Below are 19059 nucleotides of genomic sequence, written 5' to 3'. Positions count from 1 at the left end.
CCAAGGGAGGGAAAACAGCAAGATGAACAGAGAGAATCTGAGCTGACAAGGATAAGACCGTGCTGAAAAGGCATCATAAGGTAGACACACAAAGGAGACAGTCCAGACACTCCTCCACTCAATCACCAAGACATTTACATGTCCCCTTTTCATGAGATTTTTCAAAATTTGTTGAGGGGGATGTGGACATCACTGGCTCGGTTAGTATTCAATTTATGATCAACCTGTTATCACACATCCCTGGAGTGGACTTGAATTCAGGCCAGAGCTGGATGAGAGTCCAGATTAGAGTGGTGCTGGAAAAGCACAGTAGATCAGGCAGCATCTGAGAAGCAGGAAAATCAAAGCCCTTTGTTCCTGATGAAGGGCTTTTCCCCGAAACGTCGATTTTCCTGCTCCTTGGATGCTGCCTGACCTGCTGTGCTGTTCCAGCACCACTCTAATCTTGAATTCAGGCCTCCTGGCCCATAGGTAGGGACACTACCGCTGAACCACAATAGCCCTATCTGATCAGTATTTATTGCCCGTCCCTAATTGTCTTTGAGAAGATGGGGGTGAGCTGCCTTCTTGCACCACTGCAGTCCATGTGCTGTTGGATTTTGACCCTGAAGAAATGGGGATCGTTTTCCACGTGAGGATGGTGAGGGGCTAAGAGGGGAACATGTCGCTGATGTGCTCCAATGTGCTTGCTGTCTTTGCTTCGCAAGTGGTGAGTATCAGCCTTGAATTAATGCAAGATTTTCTCCTCCCTCCCAGAGGACCTTTACAAAGCCCATTTTCACTCTCTGAACTCTGAGCACCCTAAAATCACTGGGGAAATTGACAGACGCTTACGTCCTGTCAACTTCTCAACTGCATGGAATTGAAAATGGGGGAAGCATTTCCCAGTGAAATCTGACACACAATTAAATTGGCTCGTGATTCACAGTTCTCTCATTTTGTCTTGAGGTTCACAAAAGGACTCGGCAGTTTTGACAAACAGAGGAATCACAGAGTCCCCTCCAACCTTATTATTCCAAACCGCTCACGATCCAGGCCTGAGACTCCTGGGTTTGAAGTGAGGCAAAACGCAATAGGCCAAGCTGAGCCAGTTTAGCAAACACTGCAGTCTACTTCCAGAGATGGAGACAGAGGAATGAAAGGAGGCCATCCAGCCCCCTTTATGTCTGTCCCACGCATGCAATGAGGCCTGTTCTTACTCTGTGACACTTTGTCTCCTTATTGAGAAACATCAATATGGAAACTTGTTACTTGACCTGGATTTCCTCCCTCTCACTTTGCGTGAAGGTGTGATCCCCAGCATCATCTCGCAGTATTGTAACCCTAATGTTAAGGCTGTACACCCTCTCAACACCAACATCAGAGAATCAGTCTCTCTCTGTCTCTTCATAACAACTCCTTTAAGCGCTTTGAACAGATTCATAGGGATCACTCCTTAAGTACAGCTGCATCAATGCTTGGGCCTCTCAGTTACAGCAACGGCCCCAGCCAGATGTGACGTGAAGTCCAAATCATTAACTTCTGTGTTGTTAATGTTTCCAGACTTTCACTTTTCACATTCTTTCCCACTGGTAGCAGAGCATCCTCCTCTAGCGTTCAAAACGTTCTAAGACCAATGAATGACACACCCAAGGAACTCTTTGTATTCCACGACCTGGTGAATCAATGCAAAGCCAGCAGTATAAGTGAGGCCGAGAGATTCTGCATTACCAAATAAACAAGCAGCGGTCCCAAACCTGATTTGCCGTGAAGAGAAAGAATACTACATCTCAGCTGTCGCCTCAGTGAGAACCCCCTATCCTCTGAGTCAGAGGTTCAAATCTCACTCCAGAGACTCCAACACATAGTCCAGGCAGTGCGTTACTGAGGGAGTGCCACACTGTCCAAAGTGCTGTCCCTCAGATCAGACATTAATCTGAAAAGTGTTCTGTTGTTTCTCTCTCAGGTCTGCGTGGGACTCTTCGGAGGGTCGGTGTGCACTTGTTGGGCTTAATGGCCTGTTTCCACACTGTAGGGAATTCTATGATTCTAAGAACAGGGGAGTTCTCCATGGTGAAAGTGGGCACTGCAGATGCTGGAGATTGGAGTCAAGATTAGAGTGGTGCTGGAAAAGCACAGCAGGTCAGGCAGCATCCGAGGAACAGAAAAATCGATGTTTCGAGCATCAGTAATCTTCCTTTTGAAGGGCTTTTGCCTGAAATATCATGTTCTCCATGGTGTCTGGACTTGTAATTATTCTCATCCACTAATTTAAGAGTAACAAAAAGATGGGGTACTGGGCTAATGGTCGGATACTTGGTAGTGTGGATGAGCAGAGGGATCTTGGTGTCCGTGTACACAGATCTTTGAAAGTTGCCACCCAGGTAAATAGTGCGGTGAAGAAGGCATATGGCATACTGGCTTTTATTGGTAGAGGAATTGAGTTCCGGAGTACTGAGGTCATGTTGCAGTTGTATAAGACTCTGGTGCGGCCGCACCTGGAGTATTGTGTGCAGTTTTGGTCACCATACTATAGGAAGGATGTGGAGGCACTGGAACGGGTGCAGAGGAGGTTTACCAGGATGTTGCCTGGTATGGTAGGAAGATCGTATGAGGAAAGGCTGAGGCACTTGGGGTTGTTTTCATTGGAGAAAAGAAGGTTTAGGGGTGACTTGATAGAGGTGTACAAGATGATTAGGGGTTTAGATAGGGTTGACCATGAGAACCTTTTTCCACGTATGGAGTCAGCTATTACGAGGGGGCATAGCTTTAAATTAAGGGATGGTAGGTATAGGACAGATGTTAGGGGTAGATTCTTTACTCAGCGAGCCGTGAGTTCATGGAATGCCCTGCCAGTAGCAGTGGTGGACTCTCCCTCTTTATGGGCATTTAAACGGGCATTGGATAGGCATATGGAGGATAGTAGGCTAGTGTAGATTAGGTGGGCTTGGATTGGCGCAACATCGAGGGCTAAAGGGCCTGTACTGCGCTGTATTCTGCTATGTTCTATGTTCTATATTAATCCGAAACAGATGACCATTCAAGAGGGATGGATTTCACCTGAACTGGAGGGGGACCAATATCCTGGTGGAGAGATTTGCTAGTTCAGTTAGGGAAGTTTTAAACTAGTTGGGTGTTGGGTGGGGGGGTTGAGGGGGTGGAAGGATCCGAAATAGTATTGAGAATAGAACAACAGATTAGGATGGTTCTGAAGTTAAAGACTTCAAGTTAATTCGATAAGGCAGATAATTAGAGCAATTCAGAGAACTCTGAAAAATTAAACTGCATCTATTGCACTGCAAAGGGTCCGACAAGTAAGGCTGATGAACTTAAGGTATGCATGGTTACATGGGACTGAGATATCATAGGGATGATAGGAACATGTCTGAGGGTGGTACAAGACTCGGCAGCTCAGTGTTCTGGGGTTTAGATGCTAGAAGAACGATAGAAAGCGAGGCAAGAGAGAAGGGGGAGTGGAGATTTTAATTAGAGAAGACATTACTGCTGTACTTGGAGAGGATATTTATCAGGGATCGTCCAGTGAATCTGTATGAGTGGAACTGAGAAATAAGTAAGAGATGATCACGCTAATGGGATTGTACCTTGATAGACCCCTAACAGTCAGAGGGAAACTGAGAAGCAAATATGTAGAGAAATCTCATATATATATTTTTTTAAAATATAAGGAATAATAGGTTTGCAATAGTAGAAGATTTTAACTTTCCAAACACAGACTGGGACTGCACAGTGTTAAGGACTTGGATTGTGAGCATTTGTTAAATATGTTTCAGTAAACTTTTCCGTATCCACATATAGATGTACCTACTAGAGAATCCAAGCCACCCGACGCCTGGAGGAAAAACGCCTCATCTTCCGCCTTGGGACCCTTCAACTACACGGCAGCAACACTGACTTCACTAGTTTCCTCATCTCCCCTCCACCCCCCACCCCCAACTCAACCCAGATCCAACCCTCCAACTCGGCACTGCCCTCATGACCTGTCCTACCTATCCATCTTCCTTCCCACATCCACTCCACCCTCCTCACCGACCTATCACAATCACCTCGCCTGCATCTACCTATCACCCTCCCAGCTACAATCCCCCACTACCCACCCTGCTATTTATCTCTTAGACCCCTACCCCCACATTCCTGATGAAGGGCTTTTGCCCGGAATGTCGATTCTCCTGCTCCTCGGAATGCTGCCTGACCGGCTGGGCTTTTCCAGCACCACGCTCGCGGCTCTGATCTCCAGCACCTGCAGTCCTCACTTCCTCCGACGAGAGAAGGAGCAAGCATCGACCTTCTCATGGGAAACAAGACAGTGTATAAGACTGAAGTGTCTGTAAGGGAGCACTTTGGGACCAGTGACTACAATTCGGTAATAGACAATAGACAATATGTGCAGGAGTAGGCCATTCAGCCCTTCGAGCCTGCACCGCCATTCAATAGAATCATGGCTGATCATTCCTAATCAGTATCCTGTTCCTGCCTTATCTCCATAACCCTGGATTCCACTATCTTTGAGAGCTCTATCCAACTCTTTCTTAAATGAATCCAGAGAGTGGGCCTCCACTGCCCTCTGGGGCAGAGCATTCCACACAGCCACCACTCTCTGGGTGAAGAAGTTTCTCCTGAGCTCTGTCCTAAATGGTCTATCCCGTATTTTTAAGCTGTGTCCTCTGGTTCGGCACTCACCCATCAGTGAAAATATGTTTCCTACTGCCAGAGTGTCCAATCCTTTCATAATCTTATATGTCTCAATCAGATCCCCTCTCAATCTTCGAAACTCAAGGGTATACAAGCCCAGTCGCTTCAGTCTTTCAGTGTAAGGTAATCCTGCCATTCCAGGAATTGACCTCGTGAACCTACGCTGCACTCCCTCAATAGCCAGAATGTCTTTTCTCAAATTTGGAGACCAGAACTGCACACAGTACTCCAGGTGTGGTCTCACCAGGGCCCTGTACAGCTGCAGAAGCATCTCTTTGCTTCTATACTCAATTCCTCTTGTTATGAAGGCCAGCATGCTATTAGCCTTCTTCACTACCTGCTGTACCTGCATGCTTGCCTTCATTGACTGGTGTACAAGAGTAAGTTTTGGAAGAGTTGTGGAAAAGGATAGGCCTTGTATAAAAGTTAAAGTTCTCAATTGGAGCAAGGCAGATTTTGATGGTGTGAGACAGGAACTTTCAAAAGTTGATTGGGGTGGTCTGTTCCTAGGTAAAGGAACGACTGGCAAGTGGGAGGCTTTCAAAAGTGAGATAACAGAGTTCAGCTCTGTGAAGGGTAAGGTTGGTCAGAGTATGGAACTATTGAGGTTTTAGTCAAGTATAAGGAAGAGGCATAAGTTAGGTATAGACAACTGGGATCAAGTGCATCTCTTGAAGAGTATAAGGGGTGTAGAGATGTTCTTACAAGGGAAATCAGGAGGGCAAAAAGGGGATGTGAGATAGCTTTGGCAGACAAGGTTAAGGAGAATCCAGAGAGATTCTCCAAGAACATTAACAGCAAAAGAGCGTCTAGGGAGAGAACATGGCTCCTTAATGATCAATGAGGTCATCTATGTGTGGAACTGCCGGAGATGAGAGAGATACTAAATGAATATTTCACATAGTTTTTCATGTGGAGAAAGAAATGGAGGCCAGGGAACTCGGAGAAATAAATGCTGATATCTTGAAAACTGCCCACATCACAGAGCAGGAGGTGACAGACTTCCTAACATACATAAATCTCCATGGCCTGATCAAGTGTGTCCTAGGACGTTGTGGGAAGTTAGGGAAGAAATTGCAGGGCCCCAAGCTGAGATATTTGTATCATCGACAGACATGGGTGAGGTGCTGGAGGACTGCAGGGTGGTTAATGTGTCTTTATTTCAGAAGGGCTGTAAGGAGAAGCCTATTGACTGGTGAGTCTGATATCATTGGTAGATAAGTTTTTGGAGGGGTTTCTGAAAGATGGATTTATCTGCTTTTGGAAGGGCAAGGTGTGATTGGGGACAGTCAGCATGGCTTTATGCATGGGAAATCATGTCTCTTGTATGCCTCCTTCTGTCGAAGCAGTCTTTGATCTGTCTGTCCTTGTTTGCTATAATCTGCCTCGCTCGCAAAACAAAGCTTTTCACTATACTTAGGTACATGTGACTTTACTCAGGTAAATCAAATCGAATCAAAATCAAACTTGATTGAGTTAAAAATCACACAACACCAGGTTATAGTCCAACAGGTTTAATTGGAGCGACGCTCCTTCATCAGGTGATGTCTGAAGTGTCGCTCCGAAAGCTAGTGTGCTTCCAATTAAACCTGTTGGACTATAAGCTGGTGTTGTATGATTTTTAACTTTGTACACCCCAGTCCAACACCAGCATCTCCAAATCAAAACTTGATTGAGTTTCTCTGAAGATGTAACCAAAAAGACTGATGAGGGCAGAGTGGTAGACATTGTCTACATGTATTTCAGTAAAGCCATCCAAGGTTCTGAATGGGAGACTGATTAGTAAAGTTAGATTACATGGGATTCAGGGAGAGCTTGTTAATTGGATATAAAATTCGCTTGATGGTAGGGGACGGAGAGTGACGGTGTAGGGTTGTTTTCTCAGACTGGAGGCCTGTAACTAGTGGTGTTCCACAGGGATCGGTGCTGGGTCCATTGTTGTTTGTCATTTACAACAATGATTTGGGTAAAAATTTAGGAGGCACGGTTTGTAAGTTTGCGGATAACACCAAAATTGATGGTGTAGTCGACAGTGAAGAAGGTTATCTAAGATTAAAAAGGGACCTTGATCAGTTAGGCCAATAGACCGAGGAGTGGCAGATTCAGTTTAATTTAGATGAATGCGAGGTATTGTATTTTGGTAAAACGAACAAGGGCAGGACCTATAATGTTAATGGTAGGGCTGTGGGTAATGTTATTGATAAAAAGACCTGGGGGGTTCTAATACATACTTCTTTGAAAGTTACATTACGTGTAGACAGGGTGGGTAAGAAGGTGCTTAACATGCTTGCCTTCATTGCTCAGACCAGTGAGTATAGGAGTTGAGACATCATGTCAAGATTCTACAGAAGGTTTGTGAGGCCAATATTAGGATACTGGTAAGGGCCTGGTTGCCCTGCTATAGGAAGGATATTGTTAAATTGGAGAGGGTTCAGAAAAGATTTACCAGGATGTTGCTGGAACTGGAGGGCTTACGTTACAGGGAGAGGCTGGATAAGGTGGGACTTTTTCCCACTGGAACATAGGAGGGTAGCGGTGACCTTATGGAGGTTCACAAATCATGAGAGGCATGGATGGATAAGGTGAATATCCGAAGTCTTTTCCCCAGGGTAGGGGAGTTCAAAACGAGGCGGCATATTTTTAAGGTGAGAGGAGAAAAATTTAACACTTTTACACAGAGGACGGTTTGTCCGTGGAATGAACTGCCCGAGGATGTGGTGGATGCAGGTTACAATATTTAAACGACATTGGACGGGTGCATGGATAGGAAAGATTTAGAGGGATATGGGCCAAATGGGACTAGGTTAGGTAGGCAAATTTGGTCAGCATGGACTGAACAGTCTGTTTCTGTGCCGTGATCAGAGTGGTGCTGGAAAAGCACAGCAGGTCAGGCAGCATCCTAGGAGCAGGAAAATCGACGTTTCATCAGGAATGAAGGGCTTTTGCCCGAAATGTCGATTTTCCTGCTCCTCGGATGCTGCTCGACCTGCTGTGCTTTTCCAGCACCACACTGATCTTGACTCTAATCTGCAGCATCTGCAGTCCCCACCTCTGCCCTGTTTCTGTGCCGTATTGACTCTATGGCCATATCATGAATGACATGACGGTCTGTGAGAGCTTGCCGTGTACAGATTTCCTGCAATACAGCACTGACTACACTTGAAAGAAAATACCTTGCTGGCTGTTCAAATTTTGCAAGCCCTGGTGTCACAGATGGCATTCGATAAATGCAAGCCTGTTGATTTATTTCCAATAGGGTTTAAATTCTCTCTGTACTGACCACTATCACTTTACTTCGATTCACTTGTTTTAAAAGACGTCCTTTGCAATACTCTTTGCCGAATGGTGTCCATCCCTCCTCCTGCTATTGCCACTTATTGGGATTCAGATCCACCAGCTCCAGTTCGCCTCTGACCCCTCTCCTTCCCGAGGCAGATCCTGATATGTATTAGGATTCAGACCCCTTGGCCCTCCCCCTGTCAATGGTGCAATGACCAGAACTAAAGACACACACAATGGGCCAGACTTAGAGACATAGAGATGCACAGCATGGAAACAGACCCTTCAGTCCAACCTGTCCATGCCGACCAGATATCCCAATCCAATCTAGTCCCACCTGCCAGCACCCGGCCCATATCCCTCCAAACCCTTCCTATTCATATACCCATCCAAATGCCTCTTAAATGTTGCAATTGTACCAGCCTCCACCACTTCCTCTGGCAGCTCATTCCATACACGTACCACTCTCCGAGTGAAAAAGTTGCCCCTTAGGTCTCTTTTATATCTTTCCCCTCGCACCCTAAACCCTCTAGTTCTGGACTCCCCCACCCCCCGGAAAAAGACTTTGCCTATTTACCCTATCCATGCCCCTCATGATTTTTTAAACATCTGTAAGGTCACCCCTCAGCCTCCGATACTCCAGGGAAAACAGCCCCAGCCTGTTCGGCCTCTCCCTATAGCTCAAATCCTCCAACCCTGGCAACATCCTTGTAAATCTCTTCTGAACCCTTTCAAGTTTCACAATATCTTTCCTATAGGAAGGAGACCAGAATTGCACGCAATATTCCAACAGTGGCCTAACCAATGTCCTGTACAGCCGCAACATGACTTCCCAACTCCTGTACTCAAAACTCTGACCAATAAAGGAAAGCATACCAAACGCCTTCTTCACTATCCCATCTACCTGTGACTCCACTTTCAAGGAGTTATGAACCTGCACGCCAAGGTCTCTTTGTTCAGCAACACTCCCTAGGACCTTACCATTAAGTGTATAAGTCCTACTAAAATTTGCTTTCCCAAAATGCAGCACCTCGCATTTATCTGAATTAAACTCCATCTGCCACTTCTCAGCCCATTGGCCCATCTGGTCCAGATCCTGTTGTAATCTGAGGTAACCCTCTTCGCTGTCCACGACACCTCCAATTTTGGTGTCATCTGCAAACTTACTAACTATACCTCTTGGAAGAACGTAGGGTGCATTGCGAGGCTAGACGAGGGTTCAGGGCTGGAGGGGGTGACAGAGTGAGGGCAAGCAGCAGCTGAGAGACAGAGAAGGCGATGTCCACAGAGACTTGCAGAGCAATCCGAGCAGTTTGACAACACCAGCCCGACCCAGCCCCAAAGTCACCCAGAGGGAACTCGACCTGGGTTGGTTTCTTATTACCTCAGGGCAAGATGGGCTGGGGCATCTGGTGCCAGTTGTAAGACCCACTGACAAAAATTAAGCTAGAACTCCCTGAGAGATAAACCAGGTACCAGGGATAGGTAATTCATTGAGACCGCCCTGCTATAGGAAAGGATGTTGTGAAACTTGAATGGATTCAGAGAAGATTTACAAGGATGTTGCCAGGGTTGGAGGGTTTGAGCTATAGGGAGAGGCTGAACAGGCTGGGGCTGTTTTCCCTGGAGGCTGAGGGGTGACCTTATAGAAGTTTATAAAATCATGAGGGGCATGAACAGGGTGAATAGACAAAGTCTTTTCCCTGGGGTTGGGGCATCCAGAACTAGAGGGCATGGGTTTAGGGTGAGAGGGGAAAGATATAAAAGAGACCTAAGGGGCAACTTTTTCACGCAGAGGGTGGTACGTGTATAGAATGAGCTGCCAGAGGAAGTGGTGGAGGCTGGTACAATTGCAACATTTAAAAGGCATCTGGATGAGTATATGAATAGGAAGGGTTTGGAGGGATATGGGCCGGGTGCTGACAAATGGGACTAGATTGGTTTGGGATATCTGGTCGGCATGGATGAGTTGGACCGAAGGGTCTGTTTCCATGCTGCACATCTCTATGACTCTATAACTGATTCCACTTTGCGATGATGATGTGGAAAACTCATTTTCCTCACTCTAACTATTCATCGATATCACCATCTCTTCACGACTGGGGCTATGAAGAAAACCCCACAAGACCTGTCCTACTCTCAGGCTCCATACTCCAGAGAGTGAGTTACCTTGCAGTGCTCTCCACTCACCCTCCCACCGCTCATCTCCTCCTACCATCTCTCATGGTGATTGTTGATTGGCTTTTCCTCCATTTGTAACTCGCCAGGCTAGTGCTCCAAGCTTTCAATAAGTTCAATAGTGTCGGAGGATCTCTGGCAGAAGCCTTCAGGACAAAGCTCAAGATTGTGTGGCTTCCTGACTTCACTTCAAAGAGAACCAGGAATTTAGGAGGTTCACCCTCAGGGAACATTGAGGGATTTTCATTGAGTCTCGAGGGATTTGGAGTGAAGGTTATGTATCGCTCTCCCTGGAAACTCACAGCCTCTACCATCTGGAAGAGTAAGGACAGCAGATAAATGGGAATACCATAAACCACACCGCTCCCCAAGCCACTCACCACCCTGACTTGGATATATATCTCCATTCCTTCAGCGTCGCTGGGTCAAATTCCTGGAATTCCCTCCCCCAGGGCATTGTGGGTCAACCCACAGCAGGTGGACTGCGTCGTTTCAAGAAGGCTGCTCACCCCCACCTTCTCAAGGGGGCACCTAGGGACGGGCAATAAATGCTAGACCCAGCCAGTGATGCCCACACATCACGAATGAATCAAAGAAAAATGGATTGGAAAACAGATCAAGCATAATCTAAATACAAGACAGAGCACCCCATGACAGGTGCTATACAAATGCAGGGCATCCGTTTTGGAACCAACATACCGAGACTCAATTCCCTCAACTTCCGCACCCAAAGAGATCTGAACGTACTGAGGAGTGGAGCAGGGTCAATGGGCCAAATGGCCTACTCCCATTATTAGTTTCTGCACATCCTTACCTGGGAAGTCATGCTTTGGGATAAAGAGCACAATGGGATGGTAAGCCAAAATGGACAATTTCTGTTTCTATTAAATCCAATCCATAACAACCACTGGGAAGATCATTTTAATGGAACAGCCCGACCGGAGATTGAGGATTGACTTTACACAGAGGTTAAAATCTGCCTGGAAGTAAACAGGCACCTGATTCATAGCGGCAAAGTCTCAATGTGCCCCAGTTTCTAAACGTGTGCTCATCCTTGAGACAACAGCAATGGCTGCTGTCACGGTCTACAATATGACCACAACATTGGCGAGCCAGTCACAATCCCTCGCCTCGTGTCAGCCCGGGCCTGGTCTTCTCTGCCATGGGGTTCCTGACGAGATTTCCAAGACATAGTGATGATAGTCAGAGGCTCCTGTGTACCTACCTCCTCTCAGATCCGCAGACGCTGCCAGGTAAGCAAAGTTGTCCAGGCTTATGACATCGATGATGGGACTCGCTACACGAGTGTAATCCTAGGGGTAAGAGGCGGGAAAGACAAGACGGCTACAGTCAACAGTGGTACAACAGGGAGAAGGGAACTAATTACAGGAAGCCTCCAACACAAGAAAACATTCACATTGGTAGAACACGGCACGGGGGCACAGTGGTTAGCACTGCTGCCTCACAGTGCCAGAGGCCTGGGTTCAATTCCCACCTCAGGCAACTGTCTGTGAGGAGTTTGCACATTCTCTATGTGGGTTCCCTCCAGGTGCTCTGGTTTCCTCCCACAGTCCAAAAAAATGTGCAGGTTAGGCGAGTTGGCCATGCTAAATTGCCCGTAGTGAAAGGGGAATTGGTCTGGGTAGGTTGCTCTTCGGAGGGTCAGTATGGACTTGTTGGGCCGAAGGGCCTGTTTCCATACTGTGGGTAATCTAATCTAAGAAACACTTCATCATTTCCCTGTGATGGTTCAAAGTAATGGATTCATGTTTGAAGTGGGGTTTTTATTTAGATTTGGCCAATCAGAACGCTGCAAGATCCCAGAGGCAACAAACAGGATGAGAGATCCTGTCTTGTGTAAATCATGATGAACAAGAGGATTGGAAACCTGCCAATCCTCAGCTTCACCAAACGGCCAAGTCCCTTTATTTGAAAAGGGAAGGAAACCAAAATAAAAGGCAGCTACTGCCCAGTGAGTTTAACGCCTGTTATTCGGAAAAATGTTAGAGTCTATTGTAAAGCAAGTAATAGCAGAGTATTTGGAACTACATTATATGATCAAGCAGAGTCAGCATAGCTTCATGAAGGGGAAATCATGCCTGACACATTTTTCTGAATTCTTTGAGGACATAACAAGTTAGATAACGGGGAAGCAGTGGAGGTAATATATTTGGAATTTTACAGGCATTTGACAGGGTACCACACCTTCGGCTACTTAATAATAGCCCATGGTGTTGGGAGTAGCATATCAGCGTGGATAGGGGACTGGCGAAAACACAGAGTTGAGATAAGGGGGTATTTTCAGGATAGCAACCTGCAAGTAGGGATCATAATTATTAACAATGTATGTAAATGACTTGGATGAGGAAAGAGAATGTATTACAGCCAAGTATGGCCAAAATAAATGGGAAGGCAAGGGGTAATGTTGACTAGTCTTACCTGGGGAAAATCTTGAACAGATGGAGCATTACATGAGGAATTTGAAATTATGTATAGTGGCAGGAGCAGAATATTATTTAAATACAGAGAGCTCTAGGGGGCGGCACGGTGGCTCAGTGGTTAGCACTGCTGCCTCACAGCACCAGGGACCCAGATTCGATTCCCACCTCGGGCAACTGTCTGTGTGGAGTTTGCACATTCTCCCCGTGTCTGCGTGGGTTTCCTCCGGGTGCTCCGGTTTCCCTCCCACAGTCCAAACATGCGCAGGTTAGGTGAATTGGCCAGGCTAAATTGCCCCTAGTGAAAGGTGCATTAGTCAGGGGTAAATGTCGGCTGGGGGAAGTGGGTCTGGGTGGGTTGCTCTTCAGAGGGTCGGTGTGGACGTGTTGGGCCGAAGGGCCTGTTTCCATTCTAATCTAATCTAATAAACAGAGAGCTTTGATGTGAAGGGCAGTGCTTGTCACTGGCCACTCGGGTGTTTTCCTATCTTCCTGGTGGTGGAAATTGAATAAAGATTCGTGCACTTTGTGTCTTTCACTGTGTCTCACACGTATACACACACACACACCCCGTGGGTGCTGGGGAAAAAAATAAGCACTACCGCACTTAGGTGGTAGTGTGGGGGTTAAATTAAAAAAGAAAACAAAAAGAAAAAAAAATAAACAGAGAACTATAGAACAAAGGGATTTGGGAGCCCTCATAGATGTATCACAAAAAGCATGCACCCAAGTTCTGCTGGTAATGGAGAAGACAAATTAAATGTTGGTCTCTATTTCAAAGGGAATGAATTATAAAATTACGAGGTTTTGCTAACAGGTACTAGTCACACCCTAGCTGGAACACCGAACAATTTTGGGCACCTTAGCGAAGGAAAAGTAGACTGACGTTGGAGGCAGTCCAGAGATGGTCCACTCAGGGAGGGACTGTCTTATGAGGACAGGGTGAGTAGTTTGGACCTGTACTCTCTGGAGTTCAGAACAATGAGAGGCTACTTTATCGAAACACGCAAGATTCTGACAGGACTTGACAAGGAAGGCGTGGAAGGTCAGTTTCCCATTGTGGGAGAGTCTAGGAGCAGCCAGCACCATCTCAGAATAAGAGGTCGCCCATTTAAGACAGAGATGAGGAGGAATTTGTTCTCCCAGAGGACGGTGAATCATATTTCTTTACCGCAGAAGGCTGTTGAGGCTGGGTCATTGAGTATATTCCAGACTGAGTTAGACAGATTTTTTTAAACGGTCAGGGGGTTGTGGGCAAAACGCAGGAAAATGGGCATGAGGATTATGATCTCATTGAATGATGGAGTAGACTCAATGGCCTTACTCTGCTCCTATGGTCTGATGTAACTGATCACATGACTGACATCAGTAAGAGAGAAGTAGACTTCACCAGTTTTCTCATTTCCCCTCCCCCCACCTCACCCCAGCTCCAACCTTCCAGCTCAGCACCATCCCTATGACCTGTCCTACCTGCCTATCTTCCTTTCTACCTATCCACTCCACCCTCCTCTCTGACCTATCACCTCCATCCCCACCCCCATTCTCCCACTGTACTCTTTTCTACCTTCCCCCACCCTCCCCTCTGACCTATCACCTCCATCCCCACCCCCATTCACCCACTGTACTCTTTGCTACCTTCCCCCACCCTCTTCTCTGACCTATCACCTCCATCCCCACCCCCCTTCACCTATTATACTCTATGCTACTTTCTGCCCCCCTCCCCCCCATTTATTTCTCCACTCTGCAGGCACCCTGCCTCTATTCCTGATGAAGGGCTTTTGCCTGAAACGTCGGTTTTCCTGCTCCTCGGATGCTGCCTGACCTGCTGTACTTTTCCAGCACCACTCTAATCTACACTCTGGTTTCCAGCATCTGCAGTCCTCACTTTTGCCATCAGCAAGAGAGAAGTCAGCAGTCTAGGCTGAGCGTGAGAGGAGAGAGGTCTTAGACACTACACTGCAGAGTTGTATTTGATAACCTACCACGTAGAGATGTGAGTAAAGGAGAATGACAGTACATAAGGATTTGAAGACCCTTACATGGACTTGAGGACCAAACAGTCTCTGGGACAGTGTTATTAGATTTGGCCCAACAAGTCCACACCGCCCCGCCGAAGCGCAACCCACCCATACCCCTACATTTACCCCTTACCTAACACTACGGGCAATTTAGCATGGCCAATTCACCTAACCTGCACATCTTTGGACTGTGGGAGGAAACCGGAGCACCCGGAGGAAACCCACGCAGACACGGGGAGAACGTGCAAACTCCACACAGTCAGTCGCCTGAGGCGGGAATTGAACCCGGGTCTCTGGCGCTGTGAGGCAGCAGTGCTAACCACTGTGCCACCGTGCCGCCCACAGACACCCATAGCCAGAGATAGTCCAGACTGGGCCTTCAGTGGGCAAGTAGCAGAATGGTCTTAAAATGGCAGCATGAAGGAGAAATGTCATCCAGAAAGGGAGCAGCATTTATTGTTCTTCCTGAAAGAGTGCCAAGGTGCAAACACCTGACAGAGCCCATTCCCTGAGTACAGTATTGTTATTTGCTGCAGCACCTACCATGAGTTAAAGGGTCCCCTATGACAGAAACTTAAATGTCTAATCCAGGTGGACTCCCCAGTGCAATGCTCAGGCACCATCTCAGCTGCCACCTTTCAGGAGTCTGTCTGGTGCGGTTGCAGTAACTATTCCAGGACTCGTGTCTGAAGTGGGGTGGGGGCAAGGGGATATCTCCCCCCACCATCTCCCGTGACCAGCCAATGTTTATCCCTCGATCAACATCACAAGAACAGAGGATCACGTTGCTGCTTGTGGGATCTTGCTGAGCACGGACTGGCTGCCTATGTTTCATCATTGACGGCGCTCTTGAAAGCACCCTCATTGGCTGCAGAGGACTCGGCGGCATCCCGCGTTCGTGGGAGGTGCTATGCAAATGCAGCTCTTTCTCCGCCTCAACTCGGAACGGCCTGAGCACCAACTCCGAAGAGTGGAGGGACAGAAAGAGAGTGCTGCGGCGGGAAGGAGAGGGAGCAGAGAGAGAAAAACATTCGATACAATCAGGAAATATTTCTGCTCTGGAGTGCCTTAATGATCACCACGATCGAGAGACACCTTTGCTGAGCGATACGTGCCTCATTCCTCGCTGTCTTCATCAGACCAGCCCAGAATGGTGACACCCATTCCACAGAGCCTGTCCTGACAGTCAGCTGGATTGCTACTCCTTTGTAGCAACCAGGAGGGTGCTCTCTTACTGGGCCTCCGCAACATCCCACTGAGTGGAACGGGCAAAACTCTGGGAGACAGATCAATGCCAGCCTCCAAAATCCACTATACCATCTGAGAAGGACGAGGGCAGCAGATCCATGGGAACACCCCCCCCCCCCTTTGCAAGTTCCCCTCCATCCTGACTTGGAAATCTACCACCAGTCCTTCAGTGTTGCTGTGTCAAAATACTGGACATCCTTCCCTGAAGGCATTGGGCTGCAGACACTCAGGACAGTAGAAGTTCAAGGCTGACAGCTCACCCCCACTTTCTCAGGGGCACTTATGCTTGACCATAGGGAACAAGAGACCATGAGGAGCAGGTCATTCAGCCCCTTTGGGTCTACTCCACCATTCTATGGCATCACAGCTGATTCGACGCTCCTCATGCCCACTTTCCTCCTGTATTCCGAGATTCCCGAACAGACCAATAATCTATCCACCTCACCTCTTACCTCTCTATCTTAGCTTGAGAATGGTTTATCCCCAGCACTGAGGGCCCTCACTTTAACAAAACTACATTTACATAGAATCCCGACAGTGAGGAAACAGGCCCTTCGGCCCCACATGTCCACACCAACCCTCTGAGAGTAACCCACCCAGATCCATTCCCCTACACTATTATTCTACATTTACCCTTGACTAATGCACCTCGCCTACCCGTTCCTGAACACTATGGGCAATTTAGCATGGCCAATTCACCTAACCTGCACGACTTTGAATTGTGGGAGGAAACCACAGCACCCAGAGGAAACTCATGGGGAGAATGTGCAAACTCCACACAGACAGTCACCCGTGAATGGAATCGAACCCAGGACCCTGGCGCTGTGAGGCAGCAGTGCTAACCACTGAGCCAACGTGTCGCCCCCGTCAGCGCCATACCCTCTCTCTCCCTGACCCTGAACCGCCGATGCCATTTGAATACAAGAAGGACTTCCAGGGACTCACCTCTTTCACTCTTTGTAAGAGGGGTTGCAGCCAGTCCGTGTTCACCTCACAATGACTGTCGAGGAAGGTCAGGACCTCTGCAGTCGAGGCATCTGCTCCCTTCACCCGAGACCGGATCAGCCCTGCCAACAGAGAGACAACCTTTCACCCTGAAACAGCCAAAGCACCTGCCTTTAAGGCACTTCACATGAGGTTAGGAGATACCAGAGCAGGTAAGGGGGAAGGTTGGTCCAAGAGGTAGGGTTTATGGATTGCCTTAAAGCAGGAGAGAAATGGGGAAGTAGAGACATCTACGTCTACAGATTAGGACCTTGGTACCTGAAGACACACTCACCAATGGTGACATGATTCAAAGACCAAAGAACATCATAGCCCATGAACAGGCCCTTCGGCCCTCCAAGCCTGTGCCATTCCGTATCCTCGATCTAAATCTGTCATCCATTTTCCAAGGATCTGTCTCCCTCTGCCCCCTGCCCATTCATGCATCTGTCTAGATACATCTTAAATGATGCTATCATTCCCGCCCCCTACCACCTCCATTGGCAACGTGTTCCAGGCACCCACCACCCTCTGCAGGAAGAACGTTCCACGCATATCTCCCTTAAACCTTTCCCCTCTCACCTTGAACTTGTGACCCCTGGGGGAAAAAGCTTCAAATCATGGATTAAAATTCAAAAGAGTCCAGAATCAGAGGAATACAGGAATGTTAGAGGTTAAAGGTCAGTTAGACAGTCCTGGCATTATACGTTCAGTTTTATTCTCATTGGCACATCTCAAAAGTTAGAACCATAGATACGATACAGTGCAGCAGGGGATCGTTCAGCCCATCCAACGCAAAGGCACCCAGTCACTGTTTCTAATCCCATCTCCACGGATCTGCAGCTTACAGCACTTAAGATGCAGAGGCAGGGACTTTTTCAAAGGGTTCGGGGTCTCTGTCTCTACCACTGATTCAGTCATGAATTCCAGACACCCACTAACTGATTCCCCGTCTCTGCTTCTCCACAGACCCAGCCAAGTGCTCATTCCTTAACTGCCACAGAATCATCACGTATCCCCTGTGGTCTCAGCAGGAAAGAGAGGGCTGACAGTATGGAGGGACTCGCAGACCTTAAACCGTTGAGTGGGTTGCATCAATCCACCAGTAATTCAGCCTTGCCCCCCCCCCTTGCCCCCTCCTTGCCCCCCTGCCCCTCCTTGACCCTCCTTCCCCCCCTTGCCCTCCTTGCTCCTCCTTCTCCCCCGCCCCCCTCCTTGCCCCCGGGCCCAGGGACCAACCTGTACAATTGGAGCAACGTCCTTTTGGAGCTACACAGCTGGGGGCCTACAGGTTTGGTCCTTCACTATGGCAGTTATCCCTATCCTTGGGCACGTTGGTTGCGCTCTGATAGGAGGAAGGACCCCAGGGAATGCCATCCAGACCAGTTTCTACAGAAACCACTGAGTTCTTGGTGTTCGGTCCCAGAGAACAATCAGCAAGGCAGCGGCAATCAGGAATGGCGATACGTTTCAATCCCAAGGACAGGAACACAGGGAGGGTAGAGGTCATGCTGCAGCTACACCAAGCCTTGGTTGGATCATACCTGGGGTGCGTGCAGTGGATTAGGAAATGCTGGCTTTAGACAGAGTACGCTGTCAATTCACCAGAATGGTCCCTGGACAGTAAGGATCAATTCCAAACTGAGATTACACAAACCACCAGAAAGTTAATTTGACTGAAGTTTACAAGATACTTGGGGCAACAAGAGAGAAGCTATCCTCCCGGTGAGAGGGACTAGGAAAGGGAGAATAGTCAAACAATTACAGCGCGGTTTGTTCTAAGGGATGACAATTGGAAACGCCTCAAAACCCAAAGGGAAGAAATTCAGAGCCCTCTTCGGCAAGGGCTTATTGATGCTAGATCAATTACTAATTTTAAATCTGAGATTGATAGATTTCGGCTAACTACAGGTATTAAGAGATCTGCAGCAAAGTTGGATGCATGGACTTAAAGATTGATGGGCAGAATGGCCTCCTCCTTTGTCTCATGGGGTCTAAGTAGAGTTTTGTAAACTGCAACTTCGACCTATTTACGATTAGATTGGATTCGATTCCCTACAGTGTGGAAACAAGCCCTTCGGCCCAACCAGTCCACACCGACCCTCTGAAGAGTAACCCACCCAGACCCATTTACCTCTGACTAATGCACCTAATACTATGGGCAATTTAGCATGGCCATTTCACCGAACCTGCACATCTTTGAACTGTGGGAGGAAACCGGAGCA

General features: G+C 47.7%; 1 protein-coding gene across 1 annotated transcript in view; it reads right to left on the bottom strand.

The window, feature by feature from the left end:
• LOC122554034 (polypeptide N-acetylgalactosaminyltransferase 16-like) overlaps positions 1–19059 on the bottom strand; it is a 119871-nt gene that overhangs the window by 52583 nt on the left and 48229 nt on the right. The window contains exons 5-6 of the mRNA XM_043698521.2: positions 16796–16917; positions 11372–11459 (exon numbers count right to left, since the gene is read on the bottom strand). Coding sequence (XP_043554456.2) covers positions 11372–11459; positions 16796–16917 — 210 coding nt within the window. The remainder of the gene's footprint in view (positions 1–11371; positions 11460–16795; positions 16918–19059) is intronic.

Source organism: Chiloscyllium plagiosum, unplaced genomic scaffold (genome assembly GCF_037043375.1).
Source record: "Chiloscyllium plagiosum isolate Xiang-an unplaced genomic scaffold, Cpla_swu_hap1 HiC_scaffold_8, whole genome shotgun sequence".
NCBI classification, from domain to species: Eukaryota; Metazoa; Chordata; class Chondrichthyes; order Orectolobiformes; family Hemiscylliidae; genus Chiloscyllium; species Chiloscyllium plagiosum.
The sequence above is the reverse complement of the archived record's forward strand: the minus strand, read 5'-3'. Positions and strand labels throughout refer to the sequence as shown.